Source organism: Arvicola amphibius, chromosome 2 (genome assembly GCF_903992535.2).
Source record: "Arvicola amphibius chromosome 2, mArvAmp1.2, whole genome shotgun sequence".
Classification (NCBI taxonomy): domain Eukaryota; kingdom Metazoa; phylum Chordata; class Mammalia; order Rodentia; family Cricetidae; genus Arvicola; species Arvicola amphibius.
In genome coordinates this window covers 101,433,783-101,453,489 of record NC_052048.2, presented here as the reverse complement: position 1 = coordinate 101,453,489, position 19,707 = coordinate 101,433,783, and the positions used below count along the sequence as shown (strand labels likewise).

General features: G+C 45.7%; 1 protein-coding gene across 1 annotated transcript; it reads left to right on the top strand.

Moving 5' to 3' along the window:
* The first annotated feature begins 6,826 nt into the window (after window positions 1-6,826).
* Window positions 6,827-19,093, top strand: Rsad2 (radical S-adenosyl methionine domain containing 2). The gene is made up of 6 exons (XM_038319570.1): window positions 6,827-7,169; window positions 8,118-8,279; window positions 11,449-11,678; window positions 13,374-13,523; window positions 14,990-15,022; window positions 16,573-19,093. The coding sequence occupies exons 1-6, from the start codon at window positions 6,827-6,829 to the stop codon at window positions 16,735-16,737; spliced, it is 1,083 nt and encodes a 360-aa protein (XP_038175498.1). The 3' UTR covers window positions 16,738-19,093.
* The last annotated feature ends 614 nt before the right edge of the window (window positions 19,094-19,707 follow it).

Here is a 19,707-nt window from a genome sequence, read left to right as displayed (position 1 = left end):
TGAGAGAGACTGCTTGGCAAGGCTAGAACAGAAACCGCTGCTCTTGGCTTCTTGGGCACAGTTAATGAACGGACAGCAAGAATCGGCGAGTCAAATATTTGAGTGCCAAGTTAATGTTCTTAGGAGAAAGTGCCTGGTGGCACCATCTGGTTCAGATTGAATAATTGTGCCTGTAGCAATTTGCCCTTGGGGGCACAGAGATGAGAAACAAGAAGCTGAGAAAATACTTCAAGAAGTCCCTTCAAAGGGATGAGTGGATGAATTAATGAATTTAAGTAGTAGGCATGTATTCTTTTTCTCATTTTTTATTGATTTTTATTGAGCTCCACATTTTTCTCTGCTCCCCTCCCCACCTTTCCTCTCCTCTTCAACCCTTTCTCAAGGTCCCCATGCTCCCAATTTACTCAGGAGATCTTTTCTTTTTCTACTTCCCATGTAGATTAGATCAATGCATGTCTCTCTTAGAGTCCTCATTGTTGTCTAAATTCTCTGGGATTGTGATTTGTAGGCTGGTTTCCTTGCTTTTTGTTTAACATCCACTTATGAGTGAGTACATGTGATAATTGTCTTTCTGTGTCTGGGTTACCTCACTCAATATGATGTTATCTGGCTCCATCCATTTGACAGGCATGTATTCTAAGGAAAGTCTTTCACCTCCAGCACTTAGAGAAATTGTTTTCAGTTTCCCAAGCCTGGAAAAGCAGTCCTTTCTGTTTCCATTCACAACACAGGCCCATACTCAGCACTTCCTGGTGCCAGACCAAAAGAAAAACAAGATGAAATTATTCCATGCATTCACATATAAAAGAAAAAGAAAACAGGAAGGGTAAGTTCAAGACATTTAAATGTAATAACTAATATATTATAAAATGGAAAAAATGGCTCAGGTTAGCTATGCTTTAGCTAGTCAATTCAAGTGTAGGAAATAAAGAACAACAGAAATCAGAGCTGTGAGGACCCCTGACTTCACAGAGCCACAGACAGCAAAGGACTCCTCACAGAGAGAACATGTCACATAATTACACACTAGTAAATTTGGTCATCACAGTATAAGGAGGTCTTGAAAGGGGGCGTCAACAAAGCAGATTCATGCATTGAGGGCGGTAGAGTCAAAATCCCAAGTCAAGTGCAATAAAAGGGTTCCGAAGCTCTAAGCAGGTATATAAGTACCAAATATCAAGAAGAGGGGAGTGTTTCCCAGGTAACTCCAAGTCAGGCCCCGCTGACACCAAGACCAAGCATGAAAGATGCTATGCTATGATCACTGCTGAGCTCTCCGTGTGACAATTCAGTGACAAATTTCTTAGAGACTATGACGTGTGCAATTTAGTAAGCAGACTGCACAGCCCAGCAAAGCAACCCAGCCCTGTCCCCACCAGAGTGCATGGAGCATGTTAGGAATGCACAGGTACTCAGGGGTCAGATACCTGGCTCAGGAACAATGCTGGTGGCCTTTGGCTTTCATCACAATGTGTTTGAATTGGTTTCAGCATGAGACTCCCAAAGAAAAAAGAGCAATCAGGGCCTCTGTGAAGTCAGCCATGCCCCACACTGACCTTCAGCAGTCTGCGGAAGAACCCCTCACCCACCCTGGCATTTGTGAGTGGATCTCATTCCCTGAAGGCTGCAGTCTTCCTCCTTGGGAAGCACAACAGCCATGCAACAGCTTTGCTAGAACATAGAGGAAGAAAATGGTGACAGGATCATGGGGAGAGTCCTGAGGAGAAGGATAATCAGCCATTCTTGTCAGGCCTGGCCTTCAAGCCATTATGAACACCAGGACTATAAATTAGCCCAAAAGTCAAGTTACTACGTTTTCAGTATCTGTGGAGGTCATTGGCCAACACACATGGCTGTCTCGTAGCGTAAGGCAAATGTTTAAGTTCCAATGTCTAGGATTACGAAGAGGGCCTGGGGGATAAAGTGCACTTCCCAAAAAAGCATTAAGACACAAGTTTGGAACCTAGGCAAAGCCAAGTAGGGTGGTGGTGGTGGTGAGGGTGTGTGTGTGTGTGTGTGTGTGTGTGTGATATTTCAGTGTTTCTAAAGTAGGCAGAAGCCAAGACTGGAGAATCCCCAGAAACCTGTGCACATACAAGCCTGAAGTACTCAATGCAACAATAGGAGACCCTGTCTCAAACAAGGTAGAAGGCAAGGCTGTCCTCTGACCTCCACAACCACACAAGCTTCCTTCTTTATACAGAAACAGAGTCCACACTTCCCTGATCTCTACTCTTTGGTGGAACAGTAGTTAGGAGAGGCCAGGCCTGCCCTCAGAAACAACGTAGGACTGACTAGTGCGCTCCTGACACCAGGGCATGTCTCTTCCTCCCTTGTATTAGTTACTGCTACCTTGTCGTGGTCAAGTTCCTGACCTGAACCAACTGAAGGGGAAACGAATTCTTGTTGTCTCAGGGCATGAAAGGAGATGGTAGGGAAGGCTTTGAGGCAGGGGCATGATGGGGGCTGGTCACATTGTGTCTGCAGTCAGGAAGTAGAAAGGGATGCATGCTGGGGCTCAATTCCTCTTTCCACTGTTTACTCAGTCTGGGCCTGCAGCCTAGGGGATGGCGACGCTCTAAGTCCACTAAGAGAGGCCTTACCTTCTTGGCTAAACTCCCTGGAAACATCTGAAAATACAAATGTTTCCATCAAAATCAATTATTCAATCAATCAAACAATCCTAGTCAAGTTGAGAGTGAAGATAACTATTAGATTTACATTTTACTCCCAATTATTGATATTTTATATGACAACTCCATAGAGAAATTCCAGTCAATATGCATCAAAGAAAAGGAAGATGAGAAAATGAAAGCATGCCTGAATACATCAGTGAATGAATGAATGGATGAATGAATGAATGAATGAAGAAACTGGCTACGCAGAGAAGTCTCACCAGCAAAGATAAGGCAATTCTGTTATGGTAGTCAGTTGTGAAGCACTGTGGCCAGCATTAAACACCCACTGAGATCTTGCTCCCTGAGTGAGGTCGGCGTTCTAAACTGTAGCATGAATCAGCGTGCAAACTACAGCCCAGCGCCAGGCTCATAAGAGGAGGGGGCATTCCTCACTCTGTTACGGCAAGCACTGCCCTTAGTGCTGAACTTGCACCAGGCCCCTCAATATTATGATGTCATGTGTGAGCAACGCACGACTCTCCGTGTTTCCCAGATGGATGAGAGGCTCAGGCAGACAAATGACTGGGTACGGAGCCAAGAGGGGACCGCCTGCCTAAACACAACAAACAGAGGTTCCCATCATAGCACTAAATCTAGTTGGTTTGAAAATGGAGCTAACTAGTACATTTATATTTCATTCATACTTGATATTTTTAATATGACAACTTCACGGGGCAATCACAATAAATACGCTTTTTTAAAAAAGAAGATGGCTTGAGGGAAGCATGCTCTAATTAATACCTGAAAGAATGGCACAAGCCAAATAAATTCCAGGCAGGTAACAAAATCTACCCCAAAGTATGTGGACCCAACTCAGCCAGGATTGGTCCACTGAAGCACTTTTCACCAGCTGGTTCACCTGACGCTGACGTCGTGTGTGTGTGTGTGTGTGTGAGAGAGAGAGAGAGAGAGAGAGAGAGAGAGAGACCTCACAGAGGGTATTTCTCAAGTCTGCCAGAGATTACAGCATTTTCCTTTCCTCAGATTTCAAGAACTTGAGTCCGAGAACATTGGCATAATTGGCTTCCTTAAGCTACAGGCTTGTGCTGCAGTGTTTACTTTCAGTTTCCCAGTTCAGAAAAAAAAAAATAGAGGTTTCTGTTTCCATTCACAACAATGGCTCCCTGCAGGCGGTGTTCTGTTCCTTCTGGAAAATGAGTATTTTTCCTCTTCACAAAGATCTTAGGAGATGTTTGCTGAGAAGGAAGTAAAAGTCCACAGTGCAATACCTAGGCTACATCAAACAGAGCCTGGGCACAGAACCTCAGCTGCACCTCCCAGACCCTGAGCCCAGTACCTCAGCTGCATCTCCCAGACTCTGAGCACAGTACCTCAGCTGCATCTCCCAGTCCCTGAGCCCAGCACCTCAGCTGCATCTCCCAGACCCTGAGCACAGTACCTCAGCTGCATCTCCCAAGACCCTGAGCCCAGCACCTCAGCTGCATCTCCCAGACTCTGAGCCCAGTACCTCAGCTGTATCTCCCAGACCCCGAGCACAGACCCACACCCAAGATTCAGTCATCAGACCTTTTCACTTTTCACAGAACATATGCAAACACCATTCTGATAAAATTAGGGAACTGGAAGAGTCCAATTCAGGAGTCTGTTAAGTTTCCTTAAAAAAATGTGACAATGCAGACGGGGCTGTGGTTCAGGTGGTAAAGAATTTATCTTGTAAGCATGAAGACCTGAGTTCAGATCTCTAGATCGATGTAAAAGAGCCTGACATGGGAGCTTGTACTTGTAGTCGTAGCAATGAGGAAGGCAAAGGCAGGCAGATCCCCTGCAGTTTGCTGTAAAATGGGCTGAGCTGAATCCGTTAGCAAGTTGTAGGGATCTGGCTGTCTCCCCATCGCCAGTGATGGAATTCCAGGCAGGTGATACCACACACAGCATTATTTATGCAGGTTCTGGGAATCAAACTCAGGTGCACCACTTCCAAGATGTTACAGCATGGTCTTTCCTACTGAGGGTAGAACCCCTTCACCTCACCGCCACTTTGAACCAAAGGTTTTCTTGTTCACTAATCAGGGAAACAGTGCAGTGGTATCCAAGTCTGTGGTAACAGGGAAGAGCTATTGATGTGGTATTGTGGTAGGCAGAAGAGAGGAACGTCACAAGACCCTTGCCTGGTATTTCCCTGTGACCCCTTCTGCCACGATGTGTTTCTTCCCAAGTAGTCCATCCCCCCTGCTCTATAAATATAATTAACTCGTTGGCTCATCAAATTGGGCTTGGCTGGAATTGAACTTCGGTCCTTCGCTGCTGCCCTCTCTGAGATGAAAACACGCTTATTGTTTTTGTTGCCCCGGAAAATGTTAACACAATACAAGTCAAGCTCTTTGCCAGCAGAGTTATCTTCCCAGCCCCTGTGTTATATTTCCTTATCCATCAGTCTGTGGATGGGCTCTTGGAGGAATCCACATCTTGGCTCTGTAACACTACAGGGAATGTGGGCTTCCAGTCATCTCTCTGGCAAACTGACTTCTTCCCTTGAAGAAAGAACCAGTATTGGCCAGCTGGACCATGGGAAATTATTCTTTCTCTGACTGTCACAGCAAGCAACCCTAAGTATTTCATGAGAGCTTCTTGGGAAGAAGATGCCACATGGTCTTTTAGGTTGAATGCCTGTAAATTCAAATCTGGAATGGTTAGCGTTTTACACACATACACTAATATGTATGTATACACAGAGGTATAAAACTCCATGAATAGAACTGTTATGTGTGTAGATTCTGTTTAAAACGTGTCTTGTATTACTTCCAGGGCATAAAAGTGGGTGACCAGTCAATGATAGTCTTTGTCAGAATAAATTTTCCCCAAATATGACAAACCAACCATGAAATAAGAATCACATCTCCCCTCCAGATGTTTGATAAGGGACCCTCAACCTACAGCCTCTTCGTTTACTAGAGAAAGACGATGCATTGGCAGTAAGGGAAGAAGATTGGAAACAATATCTGGCGATTAAAAAAGCAAAATGTCCCATTCAAAGAGGCTTTTATAAAATTACTAAAGGATATACATAGAAGAATTTCAAAGCCTAATCTTGTTTTTTTTACGAACCTCTACCAGCATCTATGAAGCCTGCTAAATTGTGGCTTTAGCCGTGGTGCTCTCCTTTCCTTCTCAGAGGCAGAAGGAACTGTATGCCCAAGACTCTCTCTGCTTCTCTCAAACACTAAACTAGAAACAACACAAAGAAGACAACTCAAGAAGCATGGAGCTCCTTGGGAAAGAGGTCAGAGGGGAGACAGAGCCTCCAGAAGAGGAGAAGTCCAGAGACAAGCAAAGCAAATGTAATGTGTTGTCCCAAACAACCTTATTACCCAAACACGGGAGCTTGCCTGGAGGAAAGGCAAGCCGCAGAGTGCACAGGACTGCAGAACTGCACCGTGATGGCAAAGCTTTGAACGGAAGAATCTGAGAAAAATCTACGACGTGTGTCCTCTGACAATATAAAAGAGAAAAAAATAATTACTAATAAATCCAATTTTAAAATGATTAATTTTACTGTGTGGAATTTCTTTGCTATATTTATTTTTAATTAATTATTTGTGTGTTTGTTTTTCCTGACATCTACCAGGCTTGAATTCCATTTCCTTCCTCTTTGAGAGAGCTGCCAAGGTCAGCCTGCATGATCTGCCTCGTGCGAAGTTATAAAACTCTAGGTTTTTGGTGGGTTTGTTTTATTTGTTTGTTTGTTAGACATGAGTGGGGTGGGTGGAGAACCAAAGAAGAGTATTTTAAAATTGTTAAGTATGCATAGATATTCGTTATAAGAGGCTTAACGCATAATTTTGTGTAAAATAATAACCTTTTAGGAGGCAGCTATGTGTCTGTAAGACCCTTGTTTAGAAACTGGTGGCTGCTGGAATCTTTGCAGCGTCATCGGGGTCATCAGGACTGACGCTGTTTACAGGGGTCATAGGGGCAGCCATGAGCCAGGGAAAGGCAGCCCGTTGGCCTCCGTCCCAAGCTTCTGTCTTGGCTCAGGTTCAGCTTTCATTTTCAGAAAACAGAAACTCTGCTCAGCTGAGACTTACTCAAGGGAGGCGTTTCCCTCCGCCTCGTGATAGAATGCACGGGGGTGTGGCTGGCCTGCAGCTTATAAGCCCTCTGGCAGCTGCAGGTGAGTGCAGTTCACCATGGGGCTCCTGCCCACTGCTCTCGCTGCGGGGCTGCTGAGCCTATTCCAGCAGCAGCTGGACTCCCTCTGGAGTGGACTGGCCATCCTGTTCTGCTGGTTGAAACTAGCACTGAGGTGGCTAGGTTCTGGAAGGGGACAATCACAGCCACAGGTCTGGACCATGCCCGAGGAGACCCCGGAAGAACCAAACGGTTCTCAGCCTACAATCCCCGTTAGCGTCAACTACCACTTCACCCGTCAGTGCAATTACAAGTGCGGCTTCTGCTTCCACACAGCCAAGACATCCTTCGTGCTGCCCCTGGAGGAGGCTAAGCGAGGGCTGCTTCTGCTCAAACAGGCTGGTAAGCTCCTAGCCCAGGCAGAAGCCAGGGTGCTCATGACAGAGAACGGGGGTTGTACATAGGATGAGGGTGGGAAGGGCTCCCTGAGACCTAGACGCAGCATCATGGGGCAGGGAACAGGCAGTCTTTCACGGATGGACAAGGGACCAACAGCTTGCTAGGGTCTGGGAGGCGAACAGTCGCTCCTGTGAGCAGAGTTGTGAACAGGGGCCCCGTTCCTCCTGGTGTTTGGAACAGACACTCAGGAAAGTTGTGTTCCTGGAAGAGTCTTCCAAGAGGAATCTGATTTCCAGAAACACTAAGTGAGGAAAGGGGAAGGGAAGACCCAAATCCCTGGTGTGAACAGCCTGGCAGAGGCTTTTCACCCTGTTCCTTGGTGGAGACTTTTCCTTCAAAAGAAGAAAATCTTTGCTTTGATTATACATTGTGTGTGTGTGTGTGTGTGTGTGTGTGTGTGTGTGTGTGCATGCGTATGTGTGGTAATCTTGTCACCTGCTTGGCAACAGCAGAGCTGTAGCCTGTGACCACCAAAGGACAACAACTTCAGGTATCAGTCTGCCTTTAGCCTTCAACCTTGTCTGGGACAGGGTTTCTCTGCCACTGACTGATGATGTGCAGTGTGGGTTGGCTTTTGAGCCTCACAGAAGATTCTCTTTCCTCCCATCCTGAAGTAGGAAGGATGGCGTCACAAATGCTCACTGCGGTGTTCAGGTTTCCTAGGGTATCAGGGATCCAAACAGAAGTTCTCAGACTTGTGCAGCAAGTGGGTCATAACACTGAGTCACCTCTCCAGCCCTCTGTAAACCTTAACGTGATTTTGACAGGCACGTCAAGGGATTTTTCTCCTAAGATTTGCTGTCCCATTCTTGGGTATGAATTTAGCAGTGAAACTGCAGCATCTTCTCCTTCTAACCTGTCCTCCCTCCCTTGCTTCTTCCCTCCTTACAGGTATGGAGAAGATCAACTTTTCAGGAGGAGAACCCTTTCTACAGGACAGGGGTGAATACGTGGGTAAGCTCGTGAGATTCTGCAAGGAGGAGCTGGCCCTGCCCTCTGTGAGCATCGTAAGCAATGGCAGCCTCATCCGTGAGAAGTGGTTCAGGGACTATGGTAAGTTTCTGCGGGCAAGGACTTGCTCACTACAACTCCTATGTTGACTCCTGCGTTTTCTCCCTTTCTGGGCTCCAGGCCAGAGCATCTGGGGAACTGGGAGGAAAAAACCTAATTTAATCTGGTGTCTTATAATATCTCCTGAGTTGTGCATGATGTTAGATTATTTTGTTTCTGATGGGTGCTAATAAACAGGTACAGGGAGACAGATAAGAGAACAAGTCAGCGTGCAGATCGTTGCTACACCTACTAATTTAGCACTCATGGATAACTGGGGTCTATGTTTAGCCTTTACTGAGGAAAATCAACACACTCTACAGCTTTATATAAATGTCTCTGTTAGAGACAGGGCATGGCAGTGAATACCTTCAGTGCTGGCTCTTGGGAGGCAGAGATGGATCTTGGTGAGTTTGAGGCCAACCTGATCTCTATAGGAAGTTCTAGCTCAGCCAGGGATGTCTAGTGAGACTTTTTTTTTAATCTCTGTTAGGACTAAGCTGATTGTAAGTCTAGTCATATTAGAAGCTCATAGCACATGGACTGACTGATTTTTGGTGCTCTTAATATTTTCTGAGAACTGCAGTGATTGAGCTGTTTGTAGTGTCTTTGGAGCAACCCATGGCATGAGGTGGTTCGTTATGATTACTTTCTGTTTAGAAGACAGTTAAAACCTCCCCTCTGAGTCCCTTACTCCACCCTTGCTTTATGACCCTGTGAAGCTCTGGAGTCATTCAAATGGAAGGCCAGCACTTTTGGTTGGAGACACTAACCAGACAATTTTACAGGATGCTTCCACCTGCAGGCAGAGGCTGGGCTTGTGGGCGAAGGCTGTATATGATGTTTGAGCAGGCAAGGAGGATTCTTAGAAACAGGGACAGCAAGTCAAGGAGGAAGCTGGGGTGGTGTACCAAGCCAGATGTCTGTGACAGGAGGCACTGGACAGAGACACTGAGGGCACAAAATGAGACAGAAGGAAGACAGAAGCAGCTTGAATAGAGAGCAGTGGACCATGTCTTGAAGGGTGTACCCGGGCAGTAGTCGCTCTTTTATGACAGACTCAAAATATCTGTCCCTGTGTCAAGGAGTGTGGACAGCATTTTTGCTTCAGTACAGTGTCAGAGACTGTGGTCACAGACCACCTAGAAAGGGTCATGTGACTCAGCATCATCGCCTCGAGAAAGGGGAACATACAGACCGCAAAAGTCAACGACAAGGCTCTCTTCCTGGTAGTCAGGTAGAAGGCAATTGCAACTGTTAATTGGCTTTTAGACTAGATGGAAAATTGCCTACCCTCAAATTATCCCAGATGCATAAAGTGATATTCTCTGTAAAACTATCCCAATTATAAATGTCTGCAAATAACTCGAAGTTGAACCTATGTCCTCCGGCATGGGAGTTTGTTGGCAGACTGCCAAGACTCTTTCAGGAGAGCAAAAACAGAGCAAGATAGCAGCAGCCCACAGGTGTGTATCACTGAGTCCAGAGAGGCCATCTGTTCCTGAGCCCATCTCTGAGTACGCATTGGTTTTCTTTTCTTCCTAACAGTGAACCTCGACAATGTTGGGGTTGTCTTCACACAGGAGATTCACTTCCATATTGGATCAGATAGTGTCACAGAGTGCTGGTTACTCAAGCATGTATTGCTAAGTACATGGAGTCCTCCAGGACTCCAACAATACACGTAAGCGCAATCGTATATGTGTCTACACAATCCTGACACATGACCACATGGCTGGAGCTCACACGCATCACCTACCATTGTTATGCATGCTGCTGTAGCAACCATATAGGCAGGGCTGCACAGAACCCCACCAGAGCCTCAGCTTTTGTGGAAAAACACAAGACCTGAGCCAAAAGACCTGCCCTGTCAAATGATTCCTCCCAAGAGCTGCAACCAGGCGGAGGGGACATCAGAGAAACACAGCTAATGATGGAGTGCGGCGTGAGGATGCAGGGATGCCCTGTGCTTTTGTCAATCAGCCAGCCAAGGTGCTCCTGGAAGAGACTGCTTTTCATGTGTTTGGTTTGGAGCTTCTGGGTCCCCTTGGTTTTTTTTAGAGACTACATGTTCAGTTACCTCATCCTGGTGGGGCATCCCTTAGGAATTCACTTGAGGTCAAGTTGTGGAACACTTGGAGTCGATTTAAATAACAGGAAATTTATTCTGGCTCCGGTGTGTGCTTGTTAGATACAGGCAGCATGGAGTAAACCTAAAATAAGAGCTAAACTTAGTCTTTTCACGATTATAGAGAATAGTATCCGAACGAAAATTTGGAACTCTTCCCTTCTATAATGGGAAGAGAATTTTAAGGTAAAATGGAGACATTTGGAAATTCTCACCAACCAAGAGAGCTCAAGCTTGGTCAGCTGCAAGGATTCCCTCAGGCCCAAGGATGCCTACTCTTCTCAGGCAGCGGAGAGCAGGGAGCAGGGAAGGAAGATGGCTGTCACAGGAAACACAGAGAAAACACTGAAGCTCCAGAGACTGGTGAAGAGAGGCCCAATACCAAGCTCAATGTCAATATTCTATAGCTCTCCCCATGACTCCCTGTCAGGACTCTTAACGCATGGCCTTGCAGGGTGGGGCCTGTTTGTTTTGTGGCTCCTGCACCCAGCTCCCCTTTATCTGGATTGTCTCAGCCTCTCTATCACTAGCACCCGACGCAGCACAGAGTGTCTGCAAATAGTTCCATAGTAAATAAACGTGTAAGGCAGAGCGAGAGGAAGCTCCTGAGCCTGGAGAAATGACTAGACAGCTAAGACATAAGTTTGTATGCCGGGCAAAGCAAGCCTACAGTCCTTCATAATTAATAGAAACAGGCTTCATGATTTGTGCGTCTCTATGACAACATAAGAGAAAAATCTTATTAAACGGTGCTAATGATGATTCAGGCACCTGCGTGGATGCAGAGTTTAAAACCGTTCACATTAAGTAGCTCTGTGATTTCATTATGCATGTATGTATTTTATCGATCACATACATACCCTGTGTAGTTCACATCTCTCTGACTTTCCTGCATCCAGGACAGAGAACAGAGAATCAGGAAAGTCTTTAAAACACAGCTGCGAAGACGGTGTGCTTTACTGTAGAGATGCAGATGGATTTGAGGGCTCGGGGAGCAGTTTGTTATTAATTATCATCACCATCGTCATCATCCTTTTCCTGCAGGTGACTATTTGGACATTCTTGCCATCTCCTGTGACAGCTTCAATGAGGACGTCAATGTTCTCATTGGCCGGGGTCAGGGGAAAAAGAACCACGTGGAAAACCTTCAAAAACTGAGGAAGTGGTGCCAAGATTACAAGGTGGCTTTCAAGGTCAACTCCGTCATCAATCGCTTCAATGTGGACGAAGACATGAACGAACACATCAAGGCCCTGAACCCTGTCCGCTGGAAGGTAAATCCACACTGCAGCTTGCTTGACTTTAATTCACAAAACACGCAAGGGAGGCTTCGCTAGGTGACACTGAAATTAGGGGCCCTGAGGACTCTGGAACTTTCTAGCCGGGACCTTAACTCTGGGCTCTGTTAAGTTTACATCCTCACTGTTCTTTGTTTCGTGTTTGTTTCCAAAATCTCGAAATGATTTTCTTCAGGATTATTCTGAGAGTAAAGGTCGAGGCCATGCTGGGCCTCAAGTAAATTCCTACTTTTGGTTTGCATGTGCATGGGGCTAGATGATCTTCATAAATCCCGATGCTCTTGAGTTTGCATTGAATTACTTGGTCACAGGGGAAGTCTATAGAGCAATGTCAGCCTTTATTCCAAAATGCACTCCTTAGGACTGTCCCAGATAGCAGTCACTGGAAGTCCCAGGCTCAAAAAGATACAAGTCTGCCTATTAGAGACAGGACCCACCATAAGCAGGGGAAATCCTACCCCTGGCTGCTTAGAGCCCACCAAGGGGACTGCTTAGAAAGCAGCTTCTTGGACCCCTTCATGCATCCACTGATGTCCAATAAGGGTGGGCCTGGTCAGGAGGGCTGGGGTGTGCTTGTACTTTTAACAAGCCACGTGGTGATCCCCGTTGTAATTTCTTTGGATCTGTGCCTGGAGACAGAGTAGACAAATCTAACGGTGAGATTTGGGAACTGAGTTTTGGGAAGGACTTGAACACGGAGGGTGCAAGTTCCCTGACACTTACAGGTAGAGGACTTGGGAAGGTGGGGCACACTCAGCTGAATGGCAAAACATTGTGGAAGAAGTTACATTTGACTGTGTTTCGAAAGCAGGAAAGAATTTGCACATATAGGGCTGGCCCCGGGTGAGAAGTGCTCACCCAAGAAAAGCTGTCATTCTAGGGTAACCTTGGATCTTCTTTAGATGCCAAGTGAGCCAAGACAGTAGGGGAATAAGGATAAGATTTTTTTTTCCCATTGACTGTACTGCAATATTTGGAAATAGGTTAGAAAGAAGCTACAAATGCTATATACTTTAAAGATTGGTTTTAAACAATAAATGTATTGAAATTGAACGTCAGTGACACCCTCGGGCCCAGAATAAATGGAAAACAGCTAAAGGAAGTTGAATGGTAAGAGTCAGGACAAAGAGAGACAGACATCGGAAAGAGGGGTGCACCGACCAAAGACCTGTCCCTCCAGTCACCTGCCAGGCTGCTCATCTTCTCTCTCTTTCTTACCTCAGTGCTACATTGACTCTTACTGCCCCTCACTATTCTCCCTTCACACTCTTATTCTTAAGACTCATCTGTACATCTTTCTTCCTCACCCTGATTCCTCTTTTCTCGTGGCCTTTCCTTATATTCTTCTCTCTTCTACTCCGATTTCCTGATTCATCATTTTGAGACACTGGCTCTCAGTGTTAAGGGACAGTTCCTGCTTCTTCTTCAAAATCTCTGTCTGTGGGCTCTTGACCAAAATTAGCAATGCTCCAAGGGAAAGCGTCTGAACCTCGTTAGCTCCATCCCTCGAGGCTTGGAGCCTCATAGTCTAAGTGCTCACAGACTCAGCCTTGACTAGCCATTGTATTCTGAGCTTGCTAGTCCTGAACGGGGTAGGGTCTGCTCCAAGCAGGCTTGGAGAGAATGGTGGTGTGAGGCTCTTAGTCTAACAGATGCTTTATCCTCTCCCAGGTCTTCCAGTGCCTCCTAATTGAGGGTGAGAACTCTGGAGAAGCTGCCCTGAGGGAAGCAGAACGATTTCTTATAAGCAATGAAGAATTTGAAGCATTCTTAGAGCGTCACCAAGAGGTGTCCTGTTTGGTGCCGGAATCTAACCAGAAGGTTTGTATGCAGCAAAGCTGCCATGTTTACTACCACATAGCCACACTGCTGAGAGCTTTGCAATTTGCCATCTTGTTATTCTAGATGTTCTGGAAGGAGAAAGGGGAAGAGTGCAATCAATCCTAGAGTCAAGGAGATGGAGGTTCACTATGGTTACCTGTCATCTGGGACTGGGGTTCTTCAACGATACTGATTTTTTTTTTGTCTAAGAATGAGTTTGACTAGGCCACCTCACAGATGATGTAATTAAATGAATACATATATTTATAACTCTAATATAAAATACACACACAGGATCGCTACATGTTTGGGAAACATGTGGGTAGGGCTCACATACTGAAGGAAGGTGTGAGCACCTCTATGTTGGTGTTAGCATCCTTGCAACTGTCCCTTACACCTTCTCTAGTGATTATTTTAAAAGCTGGATAAAATGTAGAAGAAATGGTTTTCCAGTTTTGAGGGTCTATATCTAAAATTACCAAGGAGTAGAGTTGCATTCCATTCTTCTATGAATTTATTTGCACGAAAATTTTTGTTTTGATGGTGATGGTGGAGGTGGCTTGTACAGCGTGGTGCAGAGCTGGTTAACTGGGACACAGACTGTGTTCTGTGTACACGAAATATTAACTGGTCTAGAAACATGTCTGACTTGGGAGAATGCCTACCTAGCATGATGCAAGCTCTGGGTTCGATTCCCCAGCATAGCTAAAAACACTCACTGCAAGTTTATAATCCAGCATTCAAGAGGTGGCACCAGGAGAACCCAAAACTCAGGGATGCCTTTGGCCATGTAGTGAGTTTGAGGTCAGCCTAGGCTACCTGATGCCTTGTCAAAAAGGCAGGTGGGGCATGAAGGAGGAGAGAAGGAAGGAGGAAGAAGGAAGGAAGGAAAATGAGGAAAGAAGGAAGGAAATGGGAGGAAACAAGAGAAATACTATTTACTGCCTAGCTCTTATTAGAGGGAGAAAAGAATCAGAACCTCCCTACAGAGAGTAACGGCACTGTCCAGTGTACCTGAGAACAAAAAAAACTGTCCCACATTGGGTCACAGTGACATTAGGAGCTTCAGAAACAATGTCCTCCGCCAAGAGCATCACTTGGACATTAAAGATTGTGGTGATTCCTTGAACAGTAAGACAGCAATCCTGGAAATGGCTGGAGGGGTGGGAAAGCTGGGCTGCTCACAGCAGCCTGCAGGGTAAAATTCTTTTGGTCTGAGTCAGAAAAATCCAGAATGACTGGATGGACGGGCCCCTGGAGACCCTCCACTGCTGAGGGCAGCTCCAAAGGCATGCAAACAGATGGGGAGTACGGGAAGTGAAAAACTCAAGGTACTCACACACGCACATGAGCGCGTACACACACACACACACATACACACCAAGGGAAGGACAGCCAATGGGGCATAAAAGGTAAACAATCTATGTTGGATGAAAACCAAAGTTTGATTATGTTTTCCTCTGCAGATGAAAGACTCCTACCTTATTCTGGATGAATATGTGAGTATTCCCCACTAGCTATAAATTCACAGGAAAGCAGGCATCTCAGAAATGCCAGAGGTGTGCCCAAATGAACATGTTCGGGATACATCTATTATGTCCAGTGCCGCTCTGGTGGTTTTATTGTCAGCATGGTACAGCCCTGGCTTCACATGCCAAGCTCTCTCTCAGATCAACCCAGGACATTATCCTGTACCTGGACTGGGGTGAGCCTCCATGTGATGACATCCCAGGTAGCCATCCGTCTGCAGATGTCATAAGGACATCACACTGAGTAGATCCCTCCAGTGTGTGGTCTAGCATGGGCTTGAGGGTCGCACTGTGGCAGCACCCTGTCCCCTGCACTCCATGCTGTCTTGAATAACAGAGGAGCTGCCAGCACCTCTAGCACAGATGAACTTTGACATGGGAAGAAATCTTTTGTCCCCTTCAGACACCACCAACACAATCTCTGAGGCCGTTGCTTCCAAAGGAAAACCCGCCCTTATTAAAATAGAAAAGAAACCACTCTTGTTTTTTTTCTTTGTTGTTGTTATTTAGGACTTTGGATTTATGGCTTCTGCTGATATTCCCAGCAGAGGACAGACAACTCCATGCCAGGCTGTGTTTTTAAAATAAGCTACATAAAGAACCAAGGGCTCGGTATTGACCTCGGCATTTTGAGAAATATTTGTTACAGCTTTTATGTTTTATCATTTTCAAGTTAATCAATGAGAGAGTGCACCAATTTTGTTTATTTATTGCCAACTTGAATTTTATACAACCTAAGAGAAAGTAACCATAGAAATGTTCAGTTAATAGATCTAAGGTTAAGAAGGGAAAGAAAGGAAGTTATTTTGGAGAATAAATTGTCACGATCAGTTAGATATTTTAGCAATATTCCCCAATAAGCTGTCTGACAGATCCCCACAGAGTTTAAACAAACATCAACAACCCAACGTTTGCTTTGGCAACTGAACAACTAACCTAGTGATTCCGTGTGCACCATCTGATGCCCTCCAGGATGTTCAGTGTAGACGCACACAAGCTCGAAGCCCTCATTCCTGCCTGTAAGGGTGGAAAGGAAAGAGTCAGAGAAAGGCAAACAGAAAGGATGTGTTGGGACCTTCTGCCCTGGACCCGGCTCTTTCCCACCTCAGTATCCTCTGTCTTTCCCCTCAGGAGAAGCCTCTGTCAGGACTCACACCACACCAGCACAGCGGCCGTCTCGCTGAGGACATTTAGCTCAGCTTCCTCACAACACAGCACTTACCTTGCTATACTCTATACTCTCTCTCCTTCACCTCAGGGCACGCTATCTGAACAAATCCAGTCGTTCTCTCCACTTCTCGGGTGGTTAAACTATACCGTTCATTACGCCTGGCTATCACCCTCTCCATGAGTGTGAGCTGTCTGTGTTGGAGGTGGAGTCTGAGGATTTTAGAGTCTCTCTTAGATCTCAGTGCCCATGTGACACAATTGGGATGTGGACTTCTGCAAGCATAGTTTTAGTTGAGTCTCATGGGATAAACCATATGGCAACGTACTTATTTCTACCTTGGATTTCCCAGATGCGCTTCCTGAACTGTACTGGTGGCCGGAAGGACCCTTCCAGGTCCATCCTGGATGTCGGGGTGGAAGAAGCCATAAAATTCAGTGGATTTGATGAGAAGATGTTTCTGAAGCGGGGAGGCAAGTATGTATGGAGCAAGGCTGACCTGAAGCTGGACTGGTGAACCTGAGGCGAGAAGGAGACCCTGACCAGCTACGCGGATCTCTACGTGAAGCGGTCCTCCACCACCCGAGGTTCTTGCTCTCTGTCCAGGGAGGAAAACTCTCCGTTGCACATCCTCTGGCTGTCTGTGGATTATCATTACTGAGAATGCAGTCTGTCTGTCTGTTTGTTTTAGTTTGACTGAACTAAGAAGAACTAAAACCACACAATGACAGCTTATAAAACAGATCATTTGCCTGTGTTCAGGAATAGAGTTTAGTTCACAGAAGAGCAAGGTGCACTGGTCCCAAAGACCAATGTATTTAACTTGTGTTTGAATTTTTGTGGAATTTTACTGTGAATCCCTTGTCTCCTTTCTCCCCCTCCTCACTTGAGAAGGTAAGTTATTTTCTGCTAAATATGCCAGTTTTATTCACCAGGAAATATCACAAAATATGTCCTCCGATGACTATTTAAAGGCTTTTCTGCTTTGGAATGTTGGACTTTTTAATCAGAAGTATAGGAAGAGTAGAAGGTCATCCTCTCACTCTGGAAGAGCAGCAACGGCTGTGTTGGCGCATTACGTAAGAGTCATGGAAGCGCGCGAGCAGGAAGGACTCTGTCAGGACTATGGAGTGTGGTCGGCTTGGTATAAAAGCACCTGTGGCTCCATGGAAAATTTCCCAAGGAAGCCTGAATGAGACCCAGTCTAGGTCAACATGAGAAGAACCAGATGCTTCTCCGCACCAAAAAGACAGCAAAGAGGATGAGACCAAGTCAAATACTCTTCCTGTGGAAGCATTGCGTGACGTTTTCCAGACCAAAACTGCATCTCACCGTTTGCAAAATAACAATTTCCTATCAAAAAAACAAAAATTGTTGAAAGTTTTCTGTTGCCGATGAATTTTAACGTCCCTGAAATTCTTCTGCTGCCGCTAGAGGGCGCTGAGATGTCGGACTTCATTAGGCGTCTCAGAAATTTTGCTTCAGAGTTTACTTTTAGAACTTGGTGAATTTTGGTTCTGTTCCTTCAGAGTGTGTGTGTGTGTGTGTGTGTGTGTGTGTGTGTGTGTGTACTAAGAATTTGATAAGGAACTGGATTTTTAAGTATTTTATCACAAAAGATGTTTATACTTTGGTTAGGTCACCATAATTCAACAGACACTTTTGTCTCACCCAAAATAGGTCAGTTGCTCTGTATTTCCTGTTTTGTTTGTTTGTGTGCTTGGTGACTGCCTTTTTTTTTTCTTGAAGTTGGATATAACTATGTAGCCCAGGCTTTCCTGGAAACCATGCTCTCCCTGCCCTAACTTCTCACATTCTAGGGATTACATTTGTATATCACCCAACTCCTATCGAGATATTTTAGAGAGAAAACTGAGTCACGTTTTTCCTGCAGATTTTGATATTTTTTTAGTTAAGTCCTGTGTACTCAGTTTACCTGGGAAAGCCCAAAGGACAGAGGCAGATGCCTGCTTGATCATGGGACAGGAAGCAAATTGGAGCTGAAGCCTCATTTTCTGACTTGGAGTGCATTTTCTTCTAGCTGAGCGAACCTGCACGGCTCCTTCCCCTAAGAAAGCACCAGAGCAGCGTACACTTGGGATGTGAGCCCTCTGTAATGCACCCCAAGCTGTACCTCCTACTCCTGACCCCCTGTTCATGCACACAGGGTGAGTCAGACCTCTAGGCTTAAAATACTCAAATATCCCTCCTTCAAGGGAATAATTGTGATATTTTATCATCACAGTGAAAATCAAGCTCGGATTATATCATGAAATTGGTTTCCCTTCTCAGTTTTAAATCTGGGTGTTTATTTGTGAAACACACGCTCTTCCCTGGGAAGGTGGAGCGTTATCTGACATTTGCTACGTGTTTCAGACAGTGGTATCAGATGACCACTTGACTCAGGTTGATGATGCTGGGGAAGGTGACTTACTGAAGAACTGTGAAGGGTAGGACACCCCACACTGATTTTAAACCCCCTAGTGTCTCTGTTATATAGTGTTAAATGATAAAATCACGGGCTGTTCATTTTTATGCTGGAAACTGTAGAATGTTATCTGGCTAAACTATGTGGGGGAAAAAAATGGGCTCGGGTTTGAATTGAATTGGATTTGGGATTGGTGCATAGATAAACAGCCAAACCATGAGCAGTTGGTTCCTTCCAGCAATAATTCAGCTCATGTCCTATCCTCTTGATGAACTGATATTGTTTAATAAGCTCTTTTTAAGACAAAGAAATGATGCAGGTGATCACATATCATCTGAGTGTGTCCAGTGTTTGTGGGGGGTAAATGTATATGTATTCCCCTGTAGGATTTCACTGTGTGGGGGTAACATGTCTGTCGTAATAAAATGTTTTGTGTGTGACCTAAGATGCCTTGCTAGTCCCTCCTTGGCGTGTCACCGTCACTGTGCACTTGTCCATCGTGAGCTCACCAAAGGCGAGTTCACGTTAAAGCTCAACCAAGATATGAATATTTTGACCCAAGACAACCCACTCCACAACAGGGCTGCATGGAGCTGAGCTGTTGGAGAAAAGGCTCCAGCCTAACGTGCAAAAAAATGTCTGGGAGCTCTGTAATCCAAACTGATGATCTCAGAAGGGTAGCCGTGCCACTGGCCAGGGAAGGTTGCCCCCGAGCCCTTGCTGAAGTCACCAGTGTGAAGGGTACCTCTGCTTGATAATACTTGGCCAGCAGTCCAGGCCTTAGAGCTGAATCCACTCTTCTGGACTGTCTCTCTGAGACGGCAGGGTCCTGACTCTGGCCACTGTCGTAACTACACTCGCTCGGCAGAAGTACGAGGTGTCCGCAGTCCAGTTTCCCAGAGTGAGGCAAACCCAAAAGATGCTGACCTCTGTAGCAGTAGTCCACACAAAATGGCCTGTTCCCAGCTCCAGGTCAGGGCGGGGGATTTAGGAAGACTTAGCTGTAACCATCAAACTGCGTTGATTGACACACACCTCTCCTGGGCACTTCCCCAGCCC

What these genes read in the sequence shown, in the direction of transcription:
- Rsad2 (XM_038319570.1), top strand. Translation starts at nt 6,827, where the DNA reads ATGGGGCTCCTGCCCACTGCTCTCGCTGCGGGGCTGCTGAGCCTATTC. An exon ending in TGAACCCTGTCCGCTGGAAG is followed by an intron (nt 11,679 to 13,373) that starts GTAAATCCACAC and finishes ATCCTCTCCCAG; the next exon opens with GTCTTCCAGTGCCTCCTAAT. An exon ending in TGCCGGAATCTAACCAGAAG is followed by an intron (nt 13,524 to 14,989) that starts GTTTGTATGCAG and finishes TTTCCTCTGCAG; the next exon opens with ATGAAAGACTCCTACCTTAT.